Genomic DNA, 23,320 nt, shown 5'->3' with positions numbered 1-23,320 from the left:
TACACGACTCAGCCCGGAAATTGTGCAAGGGCACAGGGAGTTGAACCGGGGGAGTGAGACCCCAAATTGAGGAAGCACCACAGTTTGGTCAATGGGAATTTGGTTCTTAAAACCGCATAGAGTGTAAGAAGGCCAATGGTTTGGCAGGGAAAGACCCCGGATAGTGTAAAGTGTATTAAAGTCATTTAGAGGATAGTTAGGATTAAGAATCTCCTCGCACCATCTACATCCACTCACCTGAGGAGGTGACGCTACTCCACACCATGCCATGGTTTGTTTTTATTATTTTTGTGCAAATGTTTGGAATGTGAGACGCATCATGACGTGGGTGTGACATTGTGCTTTGTTGTTCCATCTCTACCTCCTAATGAGGATTGATGATGAATTTGGTGATGGCAAATTTTGGTTAGAGGGATTGTGGTGACGAATTTGGTGTAGGGGAAATATGGGGAAGACGTGACGGTAGCGACGGATTTGTAATGTGTAAATTGTTGTAAATATGGGGTAAGGGCAAGGGTAGTGTAGGTCACATGTGGGGGGGGGGGGGGGGCGTACGGTAGGGACGAGCTTTCTCACTTCGCTCTCCGTACGCACCTCGTCTTGCAGTGCCTTGTTTGATGTGTACCCTTGGGACCCTACCCCCTCGCTCACCTGTCTCTTCCCCCCCCCCTCCCCCCTTGTCTCCCACCCGAGGACTGTGCGCCACTGGGCATCGAGGGGAGCGTGCGGAGGTCACCTTGTGTGCCAGGACTCTCGCAACCAGCATGCATTGCATTGATGTACCACTTTATGGACCGCTGTTCTGCAGCCAAGTACCACTTGATGGACCCCAGGTTCTGGGGCAGGGCACCTCTGCTGGGGACCGGCCATAGTGGCCAGGTAATCTTGCTGGCGGACCTTGGTAGGTGGCACCTATGCCCAACAGGTGGACCATCCTTAGTTGGCCCCTGTGGCCCGAAATAAAAAATGGACACTTTGTGCTTTTTATAGTGCAAATAGGCCGCATGAAGAGAGAAGACATCGGGAAGAACATCGGCCCAGCAGGAAAGAGGAAGACCACCACCAGTTCTTTTTTTGTGTTTATTACAAACTGTAATGACTGTGCACTGGTTGGTGCTTTTGGTGCATTTGGTACTTTTGGTGCGTTTGGTGCTTATGGTACTGGTGTGTCGATGCAATGCGTGCTGTCTCCTCCCTCCCAACAGGAAATTCTTTTTGTTTCCCTGAAAAAAAAAAAAAAAAAACAGGTCCTGGGTTGCGTTGTGAATAAGGAATAACGTCACTGTAAATAATGCTCCCCACCGTAAATGTATAGTTTGAAAACCAATCCGCAATTCGGTTAGCTGTGGGTGCGAAACTGTTAGATAGGGTGCAATGGAGTAGCGGGACATATTTATTTGTGTTTTAAAATTGTCGCACTCAGGGTCAGGTTAACTGTAGAGGGAACTACACCTACGTGTCACACTAAAAGTAAAGTTTTATAGGCCCGAGAACGGGCCTGAAGGAAGGAGGGTGCAGTGTAACGAATTTGAGAAAGTATAACGAATGTGAGAATTATGGTTTTGTTGTGTGTAAATGTCACCCTCCGTAATGTAAATAAAGGTCGAAGCTCGTCCTCTTAGTTAATTTCATAAACTTACACGCAGGGCACCATATATCCTTTTAAATAGTTATTCCCTTATTCTATGTAGTTTAAGGCTGTGTTTCCCAATAGTCGACTCTCCATTGCACCGAATTAAATAAGAGTAGGTCCCATCTGCAAAGTGTCAGGTTTGGAGGGTTTTCGCCGCAAATGGACTCCATTGAGCACGCGGTCGGTACGGAGAAGAAAGGCGTGTCTCCGCACCTCATCACAGAAAGGAGGAGTGAGTCGGCCCCACTCAACCAACCCAGCACGAAGGGGTTTGGCTTGAGCGGGCGGAGAGAGAACGATCTGGGAGGTTCGTGAAGGTCCAAGGGTGGGGCTTATTTAACCAGCGGGAGACGCCCCCACCTCAGATGCGCTGCAGATGAGCAGATGAGTCCAAGCAGCTGAGATACGTACCACGCTGCAGAAGAGATACGGACCGAGGCAATGCAAGGAGCGCGCGACGCAGCAGTGCGTAAAGAGGAACTTCGCCCGCGCAGTTTGGAACGACCGCGGCTCGGCTTTTTGACGGCGGCGCCTTCCGGCCCGAACCGTGCCCAGTCCCCGCTGGACCTTCCTTGCCTCTCAAAGCCATCCATCTCCAAGCCATTCATTCCTACCTGCATTCCCCGTGTAAGTGTGATCGTTCGTCTGTCTTTCACGTTGTCCTGGGGTATTAATTAAGCTTGTATAGTTAAGCTAATAATTGCACTGTGTCTCCTTCCATTCTTTCTGTCTTTATTTTATTATCCTTCCTTCTTCCTTGGTTATTTTTGGTCTTGTAAATAATAGTAATAAATTATATTTGTTCTTCCTACCTTCGTCTTCTTCTTCACATTCGGTCGCTTTAGTGATTTCCCCCATTGAGGGCCCGTGGTGCGATTCGGCCGACGAAGATTAATCGGGTCAGTCTTGGTAACCGGCTCACGGTGCAGTTCGCTTCGCTCGGCGCAACTAGTCCATTGCGCTGCGACCGTGGGCGAGGGAGTATTTCCTTGCGTACCAGTGGGTGTTGGTATTTAGGTCATAGGACGGGTTTTTTTTTTTTTTTTTTTTTTTTTTTTGTATACAAGATCGAGGCTCGTGAAAGAGCTAACATTAATCACACAAAAAGACAAACCGACACACAAAACACAAAAAACAAGGGGAGCGGCAGACAAGATGGGGAGAGAGGGGGAAGGACACAAAAGAGAGGGGGAAGAGGGGGAAGGACACAAACACAACATTTGAGAGCAGGGACATCGGGAGGACTTGGGGGGAGGTGGGAGAGGAATAAAACATATGAACACTGCAAGGACTCTGGGGTGAATTACCGGGGGTAGAAAAGATCAAGGTTTTCGATGGGGGAAGATAAGAGATGGTGGTGAACAACGTGTGGTGCAGTAATCAAGGCTCTAGCGGTTGGGCCTAATAGCCTACCCAGCGCTGACCGGGCGTGACGTCATACCCCCAGGACCACGTCGGCCAGTCATAGACGAGGGGACTAATCCCCCCTTGGTAAGTGGGGAAGGCCGCCGTTGGATTCCGTAACAATATATATATCTACGGTTTTGAGATTGGCACATTGAAGTCATTAAAGGTTAAAGGGTTGCCCCCCCCATAGTTAGTCACACAAACAACACCAGGCCCATTTGTAATATAGTTATGTCTTAGTATGTGTCAGAATAGGTCATTTCCCCTCTTAGTGCCTGCGTTGTGTAAAGACAGAAAATAGGCTTTACTTGCCACCGATTTCCCAGCCACCCTAGCCTCAATCCAGTTTGTAAGCATTGGCTACCCGCCTAGTTTGTTAAGCATTGGCTGTCCACTAGTCGAGTAACACGAGGTAGGCCTAAAAAGGGTGGGGCCGGCGTTGAGGTCGGGGCGGAGTCGAGGCAGAGCGTCAGAGGCGATGACGGTAAGAGCCACCAGCCAATCAAGGCTCTAGCGGCATGGCGTGAGAGGGCGTGGTGAGGCGCGCCTGGTAAGTTCGAGAAGGTTCGCGGGGCGTGCCTATATAAGTCGGTGCGCAAAGCCCTCAAAGGACTTCGAGGGAGAAGGACTTTGAGGGAGAATGACTTGGGAGGACTTCGTTGTACAAGCAGGACGTTGAAGGATTTGAGGACTCGCTCGCTTTGAGGCTTTGAACTGTAACTCGCCCTATTACGTACACGCCAGAGGGGAAGAAGGAGAGGCGTTGGTGATACGAGTACACGGCTGCAGCCAGACGCGCCGGTGGCGAATAGCGCCTACTTCAGCCACGCGAGTAGACGCAGATAAACCTGCAAGTGATTAACCGCCAGCCGCACCAGAGCCCGCCCCCTACCGTTTGCCCCATGATAACTCGCTCCGTACAAGACGACACGCGGAGAGCTTCTGCCTTCTCCTCCTTCCATCTACACGGGACGTGCCGGGGACCGGAGAGAGGGCTGCACGGGAGCCATCCCTGGACGCGGTGAACATCAACCTGCTCATCAGCAAACCCCGTGTGAGTGTGTGTGTGTGTGTGTGTGTGTGTGTGTGTGTGTGTGAGACGGGCCCGTTTGTACTGGGTATTAAGTAAGACTGTATAAGGCTGCTCTGTGTCCCCTTTTTCTTGAACCATTGTATAGTGTAAATAAACCTGTTATTCCTTTGCTTCCCAATTCGATCGCCTTTGTGATTTCTCCATTGACTAAGCGTGGTACGAATAGGAACTGCTTGAATCGGGGTCTAGTAAGTGATAACAGCGCGGATCGCGTGTACGCAAAACCGCTCGGCGTATCAACATGCATGGTTCGTGCGGGGCTTATGTCCTCGCTTCAGGGCAGCGCGAGTATTTAGGTAAGAGCGAATTTGGTCCTAATACCCTATTTCGCGCTGTCCGGAAGGGACGTCATAGGTCCCGGGTCCCGCCAGGTCAGTCAAAGACAAGGGGACTAATCCCCCCTTGGTAAAGGGAGAAGGCCGGCGGCAGATCCGCAACAATATATATATATACATATATATATTGTTATAGATCGCGGTTAGGATGTTATAGACCGAGCGGTGGTTTAAAACCGCGACCTAACAAAACTCACCCGATTCCACCCGAACGTTGGTTGTATCGCACCCTAGCTGCTCAATGAGGGAAAAGACAAAAGCGACGCAATGCAAGAGGAAAACGGAGACAAAAAAAAGGTTTGAAATATTACTACTGAATTTATTTCTACTATTTACACACAAACAACAAAAAGCAATTCAGTTTATTTACAAGTACAAGACGCAGGTGACACAGTGCAAATTTAGCTTATCTACAGACTTAACTTATTACCCAGGACAGAACAAACAAAGACGACTCACACGGGGAATTGCAGGAATCGCAGGATGTGGATGGCTGGAGGGAGAGGGAGAGGTCCAAGGGGGGGTCCCGCCGCACAACCGGCGCGTTCAGCAGCCGCCGTTCCTGCCCCCTTTTGCGGTTGCCGGGTGTCGCTGCTGCGGCGGCCTGCAGTTGCCTTGCCAGGCCTTGTCTTACTCGCTTCTCACCACCGACTTCTCACCACCGCAACCAACTGTGACCACTGACCCTCCTTTTTGGCACCCGACTCAGACCAACTCTTCTCTCTCTCTTTCTCTCTCGGTGCAACCAACTCCTCCTCTCTCTCTCTTTCTCCGACCAACCCAGCGTGCATCTCTCTTTCTTCTTCTCTTTGTCCACTTCCGGTTGCCCCCTTTTATAGCGCCCCCAGCGATCACGCCCCCCGGCGCTTTGGACACGCCCATCGGGGGTGCTCACCTCGGCCCTGGTTGGTCGCGCGACCCTCGGGCTCCGCCCTGGATGACGACGGGCGGCGCGCCCCTCCTCCCCTCTGACGAGGTGCGACACGCCTTTCTTCTCCGACCCGAGCCTCGTGGTCAATGGTGGTTATTGGAGGGGAGGTAATATGGGCAATCGAGGCTCGCCAATGACGAGAGGGGATGTAATATGGCAATCGAGGGCTCAGCAATGACGAGAGGGGATGTACTATGAGGTCATTGGAGGTTTTGGAGGGGAGGGAGAGGGAGATTTTTGGGGATGGGAAGGAAAGGGGGATCTATTCTCTTTCACTGGTGCAATGGAGTATTTCAATTAATGGGAGACACAGCCTTATCCTAAAACACAGAATAAGAGATAACTATCAAAAGAAAAGATATATCGTGTCCTGCATGTATGTTTTTTTATGGACTAACTACGGGAACGCCCTTTGTCCTTTATACAACCACAACGGAGGGAGGAGGGGTGACATTTTACAACAACCTTTTACAACAACCTTTTACAACATTTTACCACCACAACAAAATAAAAAAACATTCTCATATTCACAACACTGCACCCTCCTCCCCTTAGGCACGTCCCGGGCCTATTACTTTTACCTTAGTGTGGCATGTAGGTGTAGTTCCCTCTACTTTTAACCTGACCCTGAGTGCGACTGGTTTTAAAACATAAATAAATGTGTCCCGCTGCTCCATTGCACCCTGCCTAACAGACTTACGCCCACAGTTAACCGAATTGCGGAATGGTCTTCAAACTATACACTGACGGTGGGGAGCATTATTTACACTGACGCTAATTTTATTTACAAAACTAACCCAGGACCTGTAATTGTTCTTTCTGGGGGGAGGACAGTCTGCTCTGCATCAATGCACCATTAAAGCACCCAAAAACGCACCAATACACACCCAAGCACCAATCGGTGCAGTCACCATTGTTCAATGAATAAAATAAAACCAACAAACCCAACCCTGCAGGTGTCTCTGGCTCTTCGGCTCCCTCTGCTGGTTATTAATATTTCTCTTCCAGATGTTGTCATTTCCTTTGCTTTGCTTACTGGCGGCCTATTTTCAATAAAACTTGCACCCAATGTGTCCTTTTTATTTATTTATGGCCCACCAGGCCGACTATGTGTATGGTTCACCTGTGGGGCATTGGTGCCCTGTGGCCAAGGTCCGCCAGCAAGATTTCGGGCCCTCATGGCCGGTTCCAGCAGAGGGGCCATGCCCCAACCCATGGGGTCCATAAGTGGTGCTCGGCCACTGACATGTGGTCCATAATGTGGTGCATCGATGCAGACAGCTGGTTCTGGGAATTTCGGGCGCACAATGGCCGACCCACGCACGCTCCCCTCGGCGCCCAACGGCGCACAGGTCATGTGGGAGACAAAAGGGGGACAAGACAAATGAACGAGGGGTAAGGTCTCAAGGGTACACATCAAAAAAGCAATGCAAGGCGAAATGCGTACGGAGGGCGCAGTGAGAAAGCTCGTCCCTACCGTACGTCACCCCCCTGTTACCTAGCCCACCCTTGCCCTTACCCCATATGTACAAAACCTACACATTACCAATTCGTCACTACTGTCACGTCTTCCCCATATTTCCCCTATATCAAATTCGTCACCACAATCCCTCTACTTCAAAAATTTGCCATCATCAATTCATCATCAATCCTCATAAGGAGGCAGAGATGGAACATCAAAGCACAATGTCACACCCACGTCATGATGCGTCTCACATTCCAAACATTTGCACAATAAAAAATAATAAAACATGGCATGGTGTGGAGTTACCTGTCACCTCCGGTGAGTGGGTGCAGATGGTGCGAGGAGATCCTTCATCCTAACTATCCTCTAAATGACTTTAACACACTTTACACTACCCGGGGTCTTTCTCTGGCCAAACCATTGGCCCTCTTACACTATGGGTTTTAAAAACCAATTCCCATTGGCCAAACTGTGGTGCTTTTCAATTTGGGGTCTCACTCCCCCGATTCATCTCCCGGTGCCCTCGCACAATTTCTGGGCTGTGGCGTGTACCTCTCCCAGTGGGTCTACCCACCTGCACACCTCCACCACTGCAGTTGCCACCCGAGCTTACCTAGCTCCTCACCCTAACCTATCTAACTGGGGCAGGCCCCTCCTGGCTCTGTCACCCCACTCGGTGCCCTCTGGCACTGGGCTACCCGGGTCCGTCCTCCGGATCCTCGGGCCCCATCCACAACAACTACTACCGGCTCCCAGAGCCCACCTGCGGCCTCACCTGGCCGACATCCTTACAGTGGTGGGGTGCCCAAACCAACTACACACACTAACAGGCTACACGCCCAGCCATTTCCACAACACTAATGCACCCATCCAAACATCATTCTTCCAACCGCACCACAGATGCCAATATCCAACCACAATTTACCTGTACCCTCTACCTAACACTTACACTACCCGCCCCGGGTATCCGTGATGGGGGTCCACTCTTCCCCCATTCACACCTTCGCACCATCCACTCCACTCCACAATTTCCACCATTCTCACTCCACGACCATCCATTCCACTACTCCATACCATTTATTCCATACACCTGTCCTCCATTCACCTGTCGTTGCACACCTGTGCAATCTCACCTGGTGCCACCTGCACCCTCCTCCTCTTTCTGGACCAGTTGGTCAACGCAACACACATCACCATCACTCACTCATACACTGCTCCACACACCTGTTCAGTTGCACACCTGTGCAATCACACCTGTTCCATTCTCACCTGTTCAATCCTCACACGCACGGCATCATCTCAGCTAACTACTCCCCTCTGAAACTTGCGCTTCCCAGTCGTCCCTTTAAACTATTGCGCTCCCACGTCATTATCATCCACACTAATCTACCTGCGTCCCCACTACAGGTATCAGTCACTAACTAAACTTAACGTTACCTAATGTCAATCTCTTCTAGATCCCTACAATATAACCTAACCCACCCGGGCTAGTTTTCACTGCCAGACACCCCAAAATCTAGTGCTCCTTTGCCCCCATGGGAAGGATGGTGGATTTGCCATCCCACCACATCGGGGGTCTCTCACTACCAATTTCGCTCGTCCAAATCCAACAATTCAAAATTTTTTCCATTTACTGCCAATTCTATTCACTTTTCTAAATTTTGTATCAAATCACTACTATCACTATCACCATTACCCGTCTACTTATTACATCCTCTCGGTGCGCCAATTCACATCTACAGCCCGGCTTCGTACAGCCGAGCAATGAATGCGGGTTCTTTTGTGTCCGCGGCTGGATACGTCCCGCATTCGGGGCAGGGACGGAGGCTTACCCGGGCCGAGATCCCATGCACCACCTCGGCGTGAAGCCATCCAATGTCCCGATCTCGACCTGCCGGCACGTCTCAATAGAAAGTGGTCGCCATGACGACCCTTCCTATCGGGCTGCCCGCTCCGCCTAGTGGAGCCCGGACGCGGCCGCTCCACGCGAGGCCCAGCGTGGATCGCGCACGGCGGTCCTTTCGAACCCGCCGTGGCTCGGATCTCCGCTGGTTCTCGCGGCACGCGAAGCCCGGCACGCACCGAGGGCCCGATTCGGCTAAAAGTCGACCTAACCTTTAACCCGGTTATCGTCGACGCCTCACCTGCAGGCTTACATGCATACGCTACCCCTTTCGTGCTCATACATGCAGCCGTTCCCATTCTCCTCGTACCTTTCCTTACACACCCAGGTACACTCACTCCGCCCATCGACTTGGTCACACACCTGACCACCGAACACCTTGGCACACATTCGTCGCTCGCACACCTCACCAATACACCTCTTCGCGCCCCTTTCTCGGTCACCTCCTTTGTGACAATCACAGGTGTGCTCTCACCCGCACACCCAACCACGTGTCTCACTACCAATTCCAGCGTGCATTCCCACTCACGCTCTACCATTCCAGGTGTGCATCCTTCTATTCCAGGTGTACATCCTCGCTCACCTGCCACAACCAGCTCACTCTCCTTGTCACTCTCACTACTCTCACCACCACTCTTGACAGCGCACTCACCCTTACTTTCGACGGCACACTCTTTCCTCATGCACCCGTCCGTTACACACCTTTCTCGCACACACCCTCCCGTTACATCCTCTGTAACACTCACCACAGACGTACACTTTCTTGTTACATCCTCTGTAACACTCACCACAGGTGTACACTCTCTCGTTACTTCCTCCGTAACACTCACCACAGGTGTACACTCTCTCGTTACTTCCTCCGTAACACTCACCACAGGTGTACACTCGCTCGTTACTTCCTCCGTAACACTCACCACAGGTGTACACTCTCTCGTTACTTCCTCCGTAACACTCACCACAGGTGTACACTCTCTCGTTACTTCCTCCGTAACACTCACAACAGGTGTACACTCTCTCGTTACTTCCTCCGTAACACTCACCACAGACGTACACTTTCTCGTTACATCCTCTGTAACACTCACCACAGGTGTACACTCTCTCGTTACTTCCTCCGTAACACTCACCACAGGTGTACACTCTCTCGTTACTTCCTCCGTAACACTCACCACAGGTGTACACTCTCTCGTTACTTCCTCCGTAACACTCACCACAGGTGTACACTCTCTCGTTACTTCCTCCGTAACACTCACCACAGGTGTACACTCTCTCGTTACTTCCTCCATAACACTCACCACAGGTGTACACTCTCTCGTTACTTCCTCCGTAACACTCACCACAGGTGTACACTCTCTCGTTACTTCCTCCGTAACACTCACCACAGGTGTACACTCTCTCGTTACTACCTCCGTAACACTCACCACAGGTGTACACTCGCTCGTTACTTCCTCCGTAACACTCACCACAGGTGTACACTCGCTCGTTACTTCCTCCGTAACACTCACCACACCGCGCTTCCATGTGCTCCCTCGCACACGCGCTACGACCGACTCACTCTCGCCAGCACCCTCACTCCTTGGCACACACTTTTTCCTCACACACCCCAGAGTCGGACTTTCTCGCACACCTCCTCTTTCGCACACCAGACCTGTCGCACACTTCACCAACGGCCTTTCACGAACACCCGGATCCAAACCAATCCCCAAGCCGACTGAAGCTTTCCTCACATCATATACATTGCCACTCACCTCCGTACCTTGTCTCCGCACCTCCTTTGCCACCTGCAAACTTTTTATTTGGTTAGTGAGCATCTCATCATGATTTGAACACAGACTTTGTACATTATCCATTTCTCCCTGCAATTCCCGGGCTACCTCCGTCATCTCTTCAATTTCAATGCCCACTTCCGCTTTTTCTGTACTCACCTCGACGACCGTTGGCTTTAATAAAATTCCCTCTACCTCATCGGTCGCCGGCTTTTCCAAGCCCCGGGTCGCGATTTCTACCCCCGTCATTGTACCCGTGCTTTCCTCCGCTTCGCTCAACCAGCGCTTTTCGACTCGCGTTACCTCCTCGTGCACCCCTGGGACCCTTTCGCCCACCATGCGATCCATGGTCTCCCCACATTTTTGCATGCGGTCACCCATTCTGTTGTTTATTGCTTCCATTTTATTACTCAATTTCTCCCCGTTTATTCTCAGCATCTCGGCGAATTGCGCCATGAAGGCTTGCATTTGGACCACCGTTGGTAGTACAAAGGGTGCGGCCGCAGCTGCCCCCTCAACCACGTGCGCGAGGCCGCCATTTTGTGCACCTGATACACCCTCAACCACACCTTCTTTACTCTCCTCCACCATTTTTTTTTCTAAGTCCTGGGTCGATTCTAACCCCTCTATCTCTCCCACCGGCATCCCGTCGCCTTGGACAGCCATGGCGCGATTTCAAAATTCGGGCTTTTCCTTTAAAACAAAACAAATTTCGGTATTTTATAATTTTGAGCGCGTGAAGCGCGCTCCGGGTCGATCTCACTCCCCGACACCAATTGTTATCGTACTAACACAATTGGTGTCCAAAATTTGGGCTAAATAAATTTAGTCCCAGGTTCGAATCCCACCTCCTGACTACCAATTGTTATAGATCGCGGTTAGGATGTTATAGACCGAGCGGTGGTTTAAAACCGCGACCTAACAAAACTCACCCGATTCCACCCGAACGTTGGTTGTATCGCACCCTAGCTGCTCAATGAGGGAAAAGACAAAAGCGACGCAATGCAAGAGGAAAACGGAGACAAAAAAAAGGTTTGAAATATTACTACTGAATTTATTTCTACTATTTACACACAAACAACAAAAAGCAATTCAGTTTATTTACAAGTACAAGACGCAGGTGACACAGTGCAAATTTAGCTTATCTACAGACTTAACTTATTACCCAGGACAGAACAAACAAAGACGACTCACACGGGGAATTGCAGGAATCGCAGGATGTGGATGGCTGGAGGGAGAGGGAGAGGTCCAAGGGGGGGTCCCGCCGCACAACCGGCGCGTTCAGCAGCCGCCGTTCCTGCCCCCTTTTGCGGTTGCCGGGTGTCGCTGCTGCGGCGGCCTGCAGTTGCCTTGCCAGGCCTTGTCTTACTCGCTTCTCACCACCGACTTCTCACCACCGCAACCAACTGTGACCACTGACCCTCCTTTTTGGCACCCGACTCAGACCAACTCTTCTCTCTCTCTTTCTCTCTCGGTGCAACCAACTCCTCCTCTCTCTCTCTTTCTCCGACCAACCCAGCGTGCATCTCTCTTTCTTCTTCTCTTTGTCCACTTCCGGTTGCCCCCTTTTATAGCGCCCCCAGCGATCACGCCCCCCGGCGCTTTGGACACGCCCATCGGGGGTGCTCACCTCGGCCCTGGTTGGTCGCGCGACCCTCGGGCTCCGCCCTGGATGACGACGGGCGGCGCGCCCCTCCTCCCCTCTGACGAGGTGCGACACGCCTTTCTTCTCCGACCCGAGCCTCGTGGTCAATGGTGGTTATTGGAGGGGAGGTAATATGGGCAATCGAGGCTCGCCAATGACGAGAGGGGATGTAATATGGCAATCGAGGGCTCAGCAATGACGAGAGGGGATGTACTATGAGGTCATTGGAGGTTTTGGAGGGGAGGGAGAGGGAGATTTTTGGGGATGGGAAGGAAAGGGGGATCTATTCTCTTTCAATGGTGCAATGGAGTATTTCAATTAATGGGAGACACAGCCTTATCCTAAAACACAGAATAAGAGATAACTATCAAAAGAAAAGATATATCGTGTCCTGCATGTATGTTTTTTTATGGACTAACTACGGGAACGCCCTTTGACCTTTATACAACCACAACGGAGGGAGGAGGGGTGACATTTTACAACAACCTTTTACAACAACCTTTTACAACATTTTACCACCACAACAAAATAAAAAAACATTCTCATATTCACAACAATATATATATATATATATATATATATATATATATATATATATATATATATATATATATATATATAGACTTGGCATTTAATATGGAATATTTTTTTTTTCTTGACTTGGGTTTACTTTCTTAACTCAGTATATCAATCTGGTGAGTTTCTTTTACACTTTGGTGATTTATTTGTTAAAAGAACCATGTCACTGATTGTCTGTCGCAGCAAGAAGTCAACAACAGGATTATATCACCGGTGGCGTGGCAAAATGTACGGACAGGTGCATTTGATGATTGGCTTCACAGTCGGGTATACAAGGGTTGTTGTGTTCTGCATTAGTGGAAAACAACTGCTGCACGTCTCCAAAAGTTATTGCCGCTTCCTCTGGAGATGGTCCGTCAACTCGACAATGCTGTTTGTCATGGAGTGGTGGCTTTACGAAATTACAGCATGAAATAGCGTGCTATTGCTCGGCAGTATGGCATCACTCAAGGTCAGGTCTCAAAGATCCTGAAACGAAATGCTCAGAGGGGTGTCCCTACTCCAATACCGAGGCCAGGACGTCCCCGCAGAACCACAAGGAGGGATGATCGCCAGCTGCACCGGTTAGTCCGCAATGGCCGTACCAAGTCAGCTAATCGGCTTGGGGCTGAGTGGCAGCAACTGACAAATGTGCCTGTATCCATAAGGCTAGTCAACCAGCGACTGGTTCAAGCAGGCTAACGTGCCAGGCGTCCACTGAGAAAGTCACGCCTGACCAGACAACACCACCAGCGCCAATTGCAGTGGGCCAGAGAGCACAGTCAATGGCAGCCAGGACACTGGAATCAAGTGATCTTCAGTGACGAGTCTAGATTTCTGGTCTATCGTCAAGATGGCCACGTCCGAGTGGGCAGACAAGTGCATGAAGCCTACATCAAAGATTGTATAGTGACAAGAGTCCAAGTTGGAGGTGGTGGGGTGACCGTTTGGGCTGCTTTTCATGCAGGGGGCAAAACTGACCTGATTGTTCTGAATGGAAACCTGGACCAGTTCAAGTACAGGGCCATTCTGGAAGAAACATTGCTTCCATTTGCTCGTGCAGCCTTTCGAGGAAACTTTGTCTTTCAAGATGACAATGCACGGCCTCATCGTGCTCGCATGATCCAACACTTTCTTGCTGACCGTGGTGTAGAGCATATGGAGTGGCCTGCCATGTCCCCGGATATGAATCCGATAGAGAACTTGTGGGCAGACTTAACGCGTCAAATCGACCACTCGGACCAGCAGCCGACCTCTGTGCGTGAATTGCAGCAGACTATTGTCACTGCATGGCAAGCGATTCCTGTCCAAACCTTGGCAAATCTCGTGAACAGCATGCCTCAACGTGTACGTGCTCTTCTGAATGCTCGTAGGGGTTACACGAAGTACTGAACTGTAATTTTACTGTCCGTAATCCCAGTCATAATTTAGCTTTTGTTTTTGTTAAAAAAAATTTTGGCTAATGTGCAAAATAAAGAGATACTTCTGGAAAACGTACAGAAGTTTAACACAGTACTGTCCATGAATTGAGTTCGATATTAGTTTTCATCACTTTCAAGGATCAATTTATTTGTTTCGAAATGTCAAATGTGTTTTTTGTTTCTTTTAGAGGTCACATTAACAAAATCTGGAATAATTTCAACATAATTCCAATGAACTTTTGGTTCTAAGACATCTTGAAAAGTAAGTTCAGCCCCACAAAAAAAATATTCCATATTAAATGCCAAGTCTGTATATATATATATATATATATATATATATATATATATATATATATATATATGTCGGATTGGGACTTAGAACTTGGGACTCAGAAGACTCAGAGAAAGGAGCAACGGATATATTTATTAGAACTCGTTACACAAGCTTGCGGAAAGCAGAATGTCGCAGGAGGCTCACACAAAATGACCAACACTACAACAAGATGCTCTGAAATAATTCGATTTAAACTTGCTTTATATAAAGAATATAGGGTGTGGTTTTAGCTCACAAGATACAGAGACAGAATGGGCTCATTGGTCCTCCCACCATTAGTCCCATCCTGTTGTTCAGTTAGTTAAAGGAAGTTCATCCAAGGCCACTCATAGGTTAGCTCAGATAAGGAGATGGTCAGCAATATGTGGCAACATGTTTACAACTTTCTGTATAGAGACCTTGGTTGGGAAAGTACAAAGGGAGGGGACACTCATAAATGTGTCAGCCCACAGGATATTGGCAAAGTTATGAGGGAGGCTGAGAGATAGCAGCTGCAACCAAGGCCAGGAAGGGGAACAAGAGATTGTGCCCACACAGGGCAAGAGCTCACAAGCACAGAACTCCTTATTAGGGTATTACACATCCTCAATGCACAAGAAAGGACTAAGTATTATAAAAGAGTACAGCAATCAGTCAAAACAAAACATATAATTGGTTATACTTGGTAATTGATAAAGCAGCAAGAATTAACAAAGGGGGAGGGGCATAACAGCAAAAGGCAATGTCTGATTGTGGTGTCGTTAGGTATACAAATCCGTATGCGCCTACTTCGAGGTCTTAATGGTGCACAACTAGGGGTAGTTTTATATGGGGAATCCAATGGCAGTCTTTAAAATTACTGAACTCGCACCCCCCGAGCTCGAACTAAAAAAAAACAACCCCAAAAAGGCGGGACCACGAAATATTTGACCTTTCTAGAAGGGTCAATTTTTTTTACCCTTTTTCTATTGGACAATTTAAATAGTCTCCGCCTCCCTAAGGTCTCCGCCCCTCCTAATAATCCTATATAAGCCGCGGCGTTACTTCAACATTCATTTTAATAGCGAACGTTTTCGCCATGTTTCTTCATTATTATTATTCCTATTTCTCCGATTTATTCCTATTTTTTTATTCTGATTTATTCCTACCTTCGAAAATCTCCGATTTATTCCTATTTTATAAGTAAAGCGAACGTTTTCCATAAAAAGCGAGCGTTTTCCCCACCTTTTCCCATTATCAAACGAAAAGCGACAGTTTTCCCAACTACGATGCCACCCAAAAAGCGGCCAAATTTCGGAAAGTCACCTTCAGCCCTCCATATGTAGACACGAAGAGAAGCACGGACAGATGCGGAACATCAGCAGGAACTTCAAGCCCTGGCACGCAGACGATCAGCTCTTATAGACCAAGAGACACTCGAGGAAAGACAGTCACGACTCCAAGAAAACGCTGCCAGACGAAGAGCTGAAAGGCAGCAGGAAGCACTAGAACAGAGGCAGTCTCGCCTCCAATAACAGGTCTTCCGACAGTCAATTCGATGGCAGGAGGAGACTCCAGATGAACGTCAGACAAGGCGTCAAAGAGATAGGACAAGTCATGCTGAGGTAAGATCTCGACCATTCACTACGCAACAGTGGTACCGAGGTGCTTTCAACTATGATCCAAGCCATGATTATGCATCACACGAATTAGTGACCATTGGTTCCATGTCTAAGATTTGTGACAAGTGTAGTGCCAAAAAGTGGGATAAAGAAACACCAGGCATGTGTTGCACTAACGGCAAAGTTCAGCTGACTATGCTTCCTGAACCACCTGAGCCACTTAAGGATCTTCTTCTTGGCACCACTCCAGAGTCCAAACATTTCCTTCAGAATATTCGGAAATACAATTGTGCCTTTCAAATGACGTCATTCGGCACCAATGTCATCACAGAGGGAGGATTCATACCAACATTCAAAGTTCAGGGACAGATTTACCACAGGACAGGATCCCTCCAGCCTCTACCAAATGAACAGCCTCAGTATTTGCAGACATACTTTGTTGGAGATCTTCAACAACAGACCCAGAGTAGATACAACAGCAACCAGGGTACAAGATTTGATTTAATTTTGAAGCTGTAAGAAATGCTTCATTCAAGTAACAGCTATGTCGAAAGTTTTAAATATGCCATTGAGAATGCTCTTACCATGGAATTTCAGATCATCATTGATGCTGACAAAAGACCATCCGGTGAGCATGCACGCAGATTCAATGCTCCAGCACGTAATGAGGTGGCTGTCATTATGACTGGCCAAGAATATGGCAGAAGAGACACTGTCCTCAAATGTCGTGACAACAATCTTAACTTCATCAGTGAAACCCATAGATCTTACGATGCCCTCCAGTATCCTTTGCTCTTCGTGAATGGAGAAGATGGCTACCACTTTAATATTCCACAGGCGGGTACAAACTCAACAAAAACTGTCTCTTGCATGGACTTCTATGCTCATCGCTTTATGGTTCGTGGCAATTCCTCTAACCAACTTCATCGAAGTCAGAACCTCTTCCATCAATTCGCTGTGGACATGTATGCAAAGATTGAAGCCGAGAGGTTGCGTTACATCAGGATCCACCAAAAAGAATTAAGATCCGACTCCTACATACACTTGCGAGACGGAATGAACAATGATGTGGCTGGAGGAGAGCTTGGCCAACTCTGCATCCTGCCATCAAGCTTTACAGGCAGCCCCAGATACATGCATGAAAGAACTCAAGAAGCAATGACATATGTCCACATTTATGGGAGACCTGATCTCTTTATCACATTTACTTGCAATCCAACATGGAAAGAAATCCAGGAAGAGCTACTTCCCGGACAAACACATTTTCACAGACATGACCTCACTGCCAGAGTATTCAGTCTCAAAGTGGTGAAATTAATGGACCTTATCACCAAATCACATATTTTTTGGATCAGTACGTTGCCACATGTACACCATCGAATGGCAAAAAAGAGGATTGCCTCATGCACACATTCTAATCTGGCTTTCCTCGAAAATTCGTGCCAACCAGATTGACTCCATCATATCAGCAGAATTTCCAGATCCAACGAACGACGAAGATCTGTTTGAAATTGTCAAAGCACAGATGGTTCATGGTCCTTGTGGTTCACTTAACTACAACTCGCCATGCATGAAAGACACAAACTGCACCAAACGTTTTCCAAGGCAATTCTTGAAAGAGACACAAACAGGAGAAGATGGCTACCCCTCTCATCGACGAAGAAGGCCTGAGGATGGAAGAGTTCAGACAAAGATTGGACAACATGAAATAGATAACAGATGGATTGTCCCCTACTGCCCACTGCTCACGAAAACCTTCCATGCACACAGTAACGTTGAGTTCTGCAATTCGGTCAAGTCAATGAAGTATATTTGTAAATATGTGAACAAAGGATCTGATGCTGCTATGTTTGCACTTCAGCAGCCAAATATTCGCGATGAGGTTACACAATATCAGCAAGGCAGATACATCAGCAGCAACGAGGCTTTCTGGAGAATCTTTGCCTTTCTCATACATGAACGACATCCTGCCATACAGCAGCTTGCTGTTCACTTGGAGAATGGACAGAGAGTTTCCTTCACTGCTGAGACAGCTGCACAGCAAGCACTAGCTCCAAAGGACACCACACTGACCGCATTTTTCAAGCTGTGTCAGCAAGACCCCTTTGCTCGAACATTGTTATATCCTCAAGTTCCATCGTACTACAAATGGAACAACAAACAATGGATCAGGAGAAAGAGAGGGGCTGCAGTACAAGGTCATCCAGATATAAGGTTTGACAATTCTCTGGGCAGAGTTTACACTGTTCATCCCAGTCAGCATGAGTGCTTTTCCTTGCGACTACTTCTTCACGAGGTCAGAGGTCCTACATCGTTTGAAGATCTCAGAACTGTCAATGAACATGTTTGTGCTACATACATGGAGGCATGCTTTAGACGTGGCCTGCTAGAAGATGATACTCAATGGGATGCAACATTATCAGAAGCCTCAGTATGCCAGACAGCAAGAAGTCTCAGAAATCTTTTTGCCATCCTTCTAAAAACTTGTGAACTTGCCAATCCTCCAGCATTATGGCTCAAGTACAGAGATGATCTGGCAGAGGACTTCAAACATCAGGCTCAGCTAAGATTCCCTGAAATTGAAATAGGTTATACTGATGAGATATACAACGCTGCCTTAATAGACATAGAAAACCAGGTCATATCAATGGATGGACCAGAATTATATGTATTTGGCCTCCCGCACACTAACCAAACTGAATTCAACAACCTCACAACTGAAGTTTTAAGAGAGACCTCATACAACATTGATGCACTGACAAGATATGTCGATGAAAATGAACCCATGATGTTGGAAGATCAGAGGGCAGCTTACTCTACTATTATTGACAGAGTTCACCACCAGAAAGAAGGTATCTTTTTCTTAGATGCTCCTGGAGGAACAGGAAAAACCTTCATCATTAAACTATTGCTGGCCAAAGTCCGCCAACAGAAGTGAATAGCTGTTGCTGTTCCTTCTTCAGGCATGCTGCCGCCTTACTTCCAGGAGATCGTACTGCCCATTCTGCATTCAAGCTTCCGGTAGACATAGCCATCAATGATGCCACTGTTTGCAGGATTACCAAAACTTCTGGAGCTGGTCAAGTTCCAAAGAGATGTCACTTAATTGTTTGGGATGAATGCACAATGGCCCATAAAAGAGCATGAGAGGCACTTGACAGAACATTACAAGATTTGTGTAATTGCAAGGCCCCAATGGGAGGAGTCACTGTTCTACTGTCAGGTGACTTCCGGCAGACATTGCCTGTAATTCCCAGGGGAACCAGAGCTGATGAAATCCGTGCTTGCCTGAAGTCATCATTCTTGTGGCACCATGTCTAGACCATGACCCTGTCAACAAACATGAGAGCACGTCTTTTTGGTGATCAGCTTTCTGCTCAGTTTGCTCAGAATCTGCTACAGCTTGGAGAAGGGTGAGTAACTGTACTTGCTGATGGTACCATAAATCCAGCTGTGATCAGCACTGTGGTCATTTCAGTCAACGATTTCATAGGAAAGGTGTTCCCAAACTTACATCACCATTATCAAAATCACAAATGGTTGTGCGAGAGGGCAATTCTGGCACCAAAAAACACCACAGTCAATGCAGTAAACGAGCAACTCTTGCAAGCAATACCTGGAGACTCACGTACATACAAATCTGTTGACACTGTTGTTGATCAATCTGAAGTTGTAAATTACCCCACTGAATTTCTTAATTCGCTAGAACCACCTGGCCTGCCTCCTCGTCGGCTTGAACTTAAAGTAGGAACACCAATAATGCTGCTACGCAATTTGGATCAGCCTCGACTGTGCAATGGCACAAGACTTGTGGTCAAGAAATTAATGCCCCATGTTATTGAGGCCACTATTCTCACTGGTAGTGGCAAAGGTGAGGACGTCTTCATTCCTCGCATTCCTCTCATACCATCTGACCTACCCTTTCAGTTCAAGAGACTTCAGTTTCCTGTCAGGGTCAGTTTCGCCATGTCTATCAACAAATCACAAGGGCAAACATTAACAGTGGCAGGATTGCATCTGGAAGAGTCTTCCTTTTCTCATGGTCAGCTATATGTAGGCTGTTCCAGACTTGGAAGTCCCTGCAATCTTTTTATTTACACTCCAACTGCAACGACTCACAACATCGTCTATACTGAAGTGAAATTGCCCGTCATAAGTGGGGCTAAATTATCCAAAATGTCCTATAGATATATAGGTCAATTGCAAAATAAGCTATGACTAATAAGCAGTTGCGGACCATCAGTGGTGGTGCTATTAGAGTGTGGCTGGACTGCGAGTCTGGCCAGCTCTTCGTTCTAAAAAAAGGTCACAATACTCAATGACGGTATCGTGTCAAGGCGGGTGCACCTCGCCATAAAGGTGCCAAATGCCTACAGGAGTAAACCTGGAATAAAAAATCCGAGTGGCTGTTGGGAACCCACTCATAACCCAAATTCCCATGAAACCGAGCGAGCGAAGCCGGGTACTTCTGCTAGTATATACAGTCACGTGAAAAAGTAAGTACACCCCATGTAAAGTTTTGACTTTTTCAACATGTTTCAACATACAGCTATTTGATCTTCATTTCAACAATATTGATAGATAAAGGTGATATAATATAACAAATATCATGAAACATTTACATTTTGTAGTACATTGTATAATATAAATAAACATAAATGCAAATACCGCATGTGGAAAAAGTAAGTACACCCTTGGCTCTAATAGGTGGTATTGCCCCCTTTGGCACAAACAACCTCAAGTGGGCGTTTCTTATAACTGTCTACCAGTCTCTGACATCTACTGGGAGAAATTTTTGCCCACTCCTCCATGCAGAATTCTTTCAGCTGTGCGATGTTTGAGGGGTTTCTTGCATGCACAGCTTGTTTCAAATCCCCCCACAACATCTCGATGGGATTTAGATCCGGGCTTTGACTTGGCCATTCCAGAAATCCTCCATTTCTTTCTTTTGAGCCATTCCTTGGTGGATTTACTGGTATGTTTTGGGTCATTGTCATGTTGCAAGGTCCACCTTCGGTTGAGCTTCAACTTTCCGACAGATGGCCTCACATTATCCTCAAGCACCCTCTGGTACAATGGAAAATTCATAGTGGATTATATGATGGTGAGCTGCCCAGGCCCTGATGCAGCAAAGCTGCCCCAAACCATATTTCCACCACCATGCTTTACAGTTGGTATCAGGTTCTTGTGGTCAAATGCTGTCTTTGGTTTTTGCCAAACATGTCTTCTGGTACTGTGGCCAAATAGCTCTACCTTTGACTCATCTGTCCAGAGCACATTGTTCCAGAAGTGCTGGTCTTTGCCTCGGTGTTCATTGGCAAACTTTAATCTTGCCCGGATGTTCTTTCTGGACAGCAAAGGTTTCCTCCTGGCACACCTCCCATGTAAATCAAATTTGTGCATCATCTTTGTAATGGTAGACTCGTGCACTTTGTCATCAACAGTGGCAAGAGCTACCTGTAGGTCCCGTGATGACATTCTGGGGTTCTTAGAGACTTCTTTCAGCATCTTGCGGTCTGCTCTCGGGCTGAACTTGCTGGGGCGGCCTGGCCTGAACAAGTTGGCAGTTGTTTGGAATCTTCTCCACTTGTAGATGATCTTCCGGACAGTCGAATGATTGATTTCAAATTGTTTGGAGATGTTTTTAAATTCCTTCCCAGACTCGTAGGCATTTATAACCTTCTTTCTGAAGGCCTCAGAGAGCTCTTTTGATCTAGGCATGGTGACGCCGCCCACTTCAACAACAAAGAGCAAACCAAACAAAATGTCTGAGGTTTAAATAAGACAGGTTCCTCCAAGATCCTCTCTAACGATGTTCTAATCATTTACTCCTGAGCTGGTGCACCTGATTCAAATTTTAGGTATTTGAAGTAGTGATAAATGTAGGGGTGTACTTACTTTTTCCACAAGCGAAATTTGCATTTATGTTTATTTAAATTATACAATGGACTACAAAATGTAAATGTTTCATATCTATATACAGTGGAACCTTGACTTACGAGTTTAATCCGTTCCGTGACCGAGCTCGTAACTCAAATTGCTCGTATCTCAAATCAAATTTCCCCATTGAAATGCATTGAAATGCTATTAATCCGTTCCAGCCCGCCAAAAACCACACCAATTTTTTTTTAAATATACAGTATATATAAAAATATCTCGCGCTTTATATTTCACCTGTATGCCAGCATACAAGCTGGCAGGATGGCCTGGACTGGAGGTACGCACACTTGACTCTAAAGTCTAAACTGTCCAGCCTGGGTTTGAATCCCGACCCAGCTATAACCTGTCATGGGTGAATCACAGGCAGGGTGATTCATCAATGTGTGTACCGCTAAACTGGGCGCCCCGTTTGCGTCCCATTAGTTGTTGGATGTTAAGGATCTCACCGTGTTTTCCACAAAGAGAAGGCGAGCTATCGCCGGCACTCTGAACAAGTTGACGGCAGAGATACTGTACTTGCACGGCAAGATAACCACGTGTCGCACGATCTCTTGTCATGGTCCACAAGATTATCACAGAGAGGTGCAGCATCCAGCGTTTCGAGATCTGATCCAGGCCTATCCAAGGAGACCGGTCCCAGCGTTCTAGGCCCGGTGGTTGTCTCAGACGGACCCGACAAAGGACGTGTTGGATTTTACCGCGAGCCGATTCGAGCACCGACGTGCCGGCGAACAAAACCAGTCATATCTTTTGAACGCGTGGCTCGATATTTACAAAATAAACGTTTTCTTGAAGGGCTGAACCGTGCGCTCAAAACGATACCGAGTTTGACCCTGAGAGAGCCGTTTTGCGTAAACTCAAAATAACCGAAATGCGAAAACTAAAATGCAGCGCTATACTACGACAGAGATACTGTACGTACACGGCAAGATAACCACGTGTCGCACGATCTCTTGTCATGGTCCACAAGATTATCACAGAGAGGTGCAGCTTCCAGCGTTTCGAGATACTAGGGCATTGCCCGTACTATATCTATATCTAAAATTATATCCCCCCCCTCTATTTACATGAAATGGTTTGGTCCAAAGCGAACGGCTTGCGAGTGGTGACAATCCCCCCCCTCTATTTACATGCAATGGTTCGGTCCAAAGCGAACGGCTTCCGGAGTTTGGTAAAGAAATCGCCATCGCGTACACAAACGCGCAGGAAAGCGAATGAATCGCAAATTCGTTTTTATTAGTTGTAAAACATAGTTTAACGCCAACATAGTTTGCAAACGTGAAATAAATGAATACGCTGTCAAATGTGCCAT

At 47.6% G+C, this 23,320-nt stretch overlaps 1 protein-coding gene across 1 annotated transcript; it reads left to right on the top strand.

The window, feature by feature from the left end:
* The first annotated feature begins 16,590 nt into the window (after nt 1-16,590).
* LOC137413692 (uncharacterized) lies at nt 16,591-20,286 on the top strand. The gene is given in 5 exon segments (XM_078777397.1): nt 16,591-17,412; nt 17,414-18,920; nt 19,055-19,116; nt 19,390-19,481; nt 19,620-20,286. Coding segments are annotated over 5 exon segments (3,150 nt in total).
* Nucleotides 20,287-23,320: the final 3,034 nt, after the last annotated feature.

This window comes from Myxine glutinosa, chromosome 5 (genome assembly GCF_964187855.1).
Source record: "Myxine glutinosa chromosome 5, kmMyxGlut1.1, whole genome shotgun sequence".
Classification (NCBI taxonomy): domain Eukaryota; kingdom Metazoa; phylum Chordata; class Myxini; order Myxiniformes; family Myxinidae; genus Myxine; species Myxine glutinosa.
The sequence above is the reverse complement of the archived record's forward strand: the minus strand, read 5'-3'. Positions and strand labels throughout refer to the sequence as shown.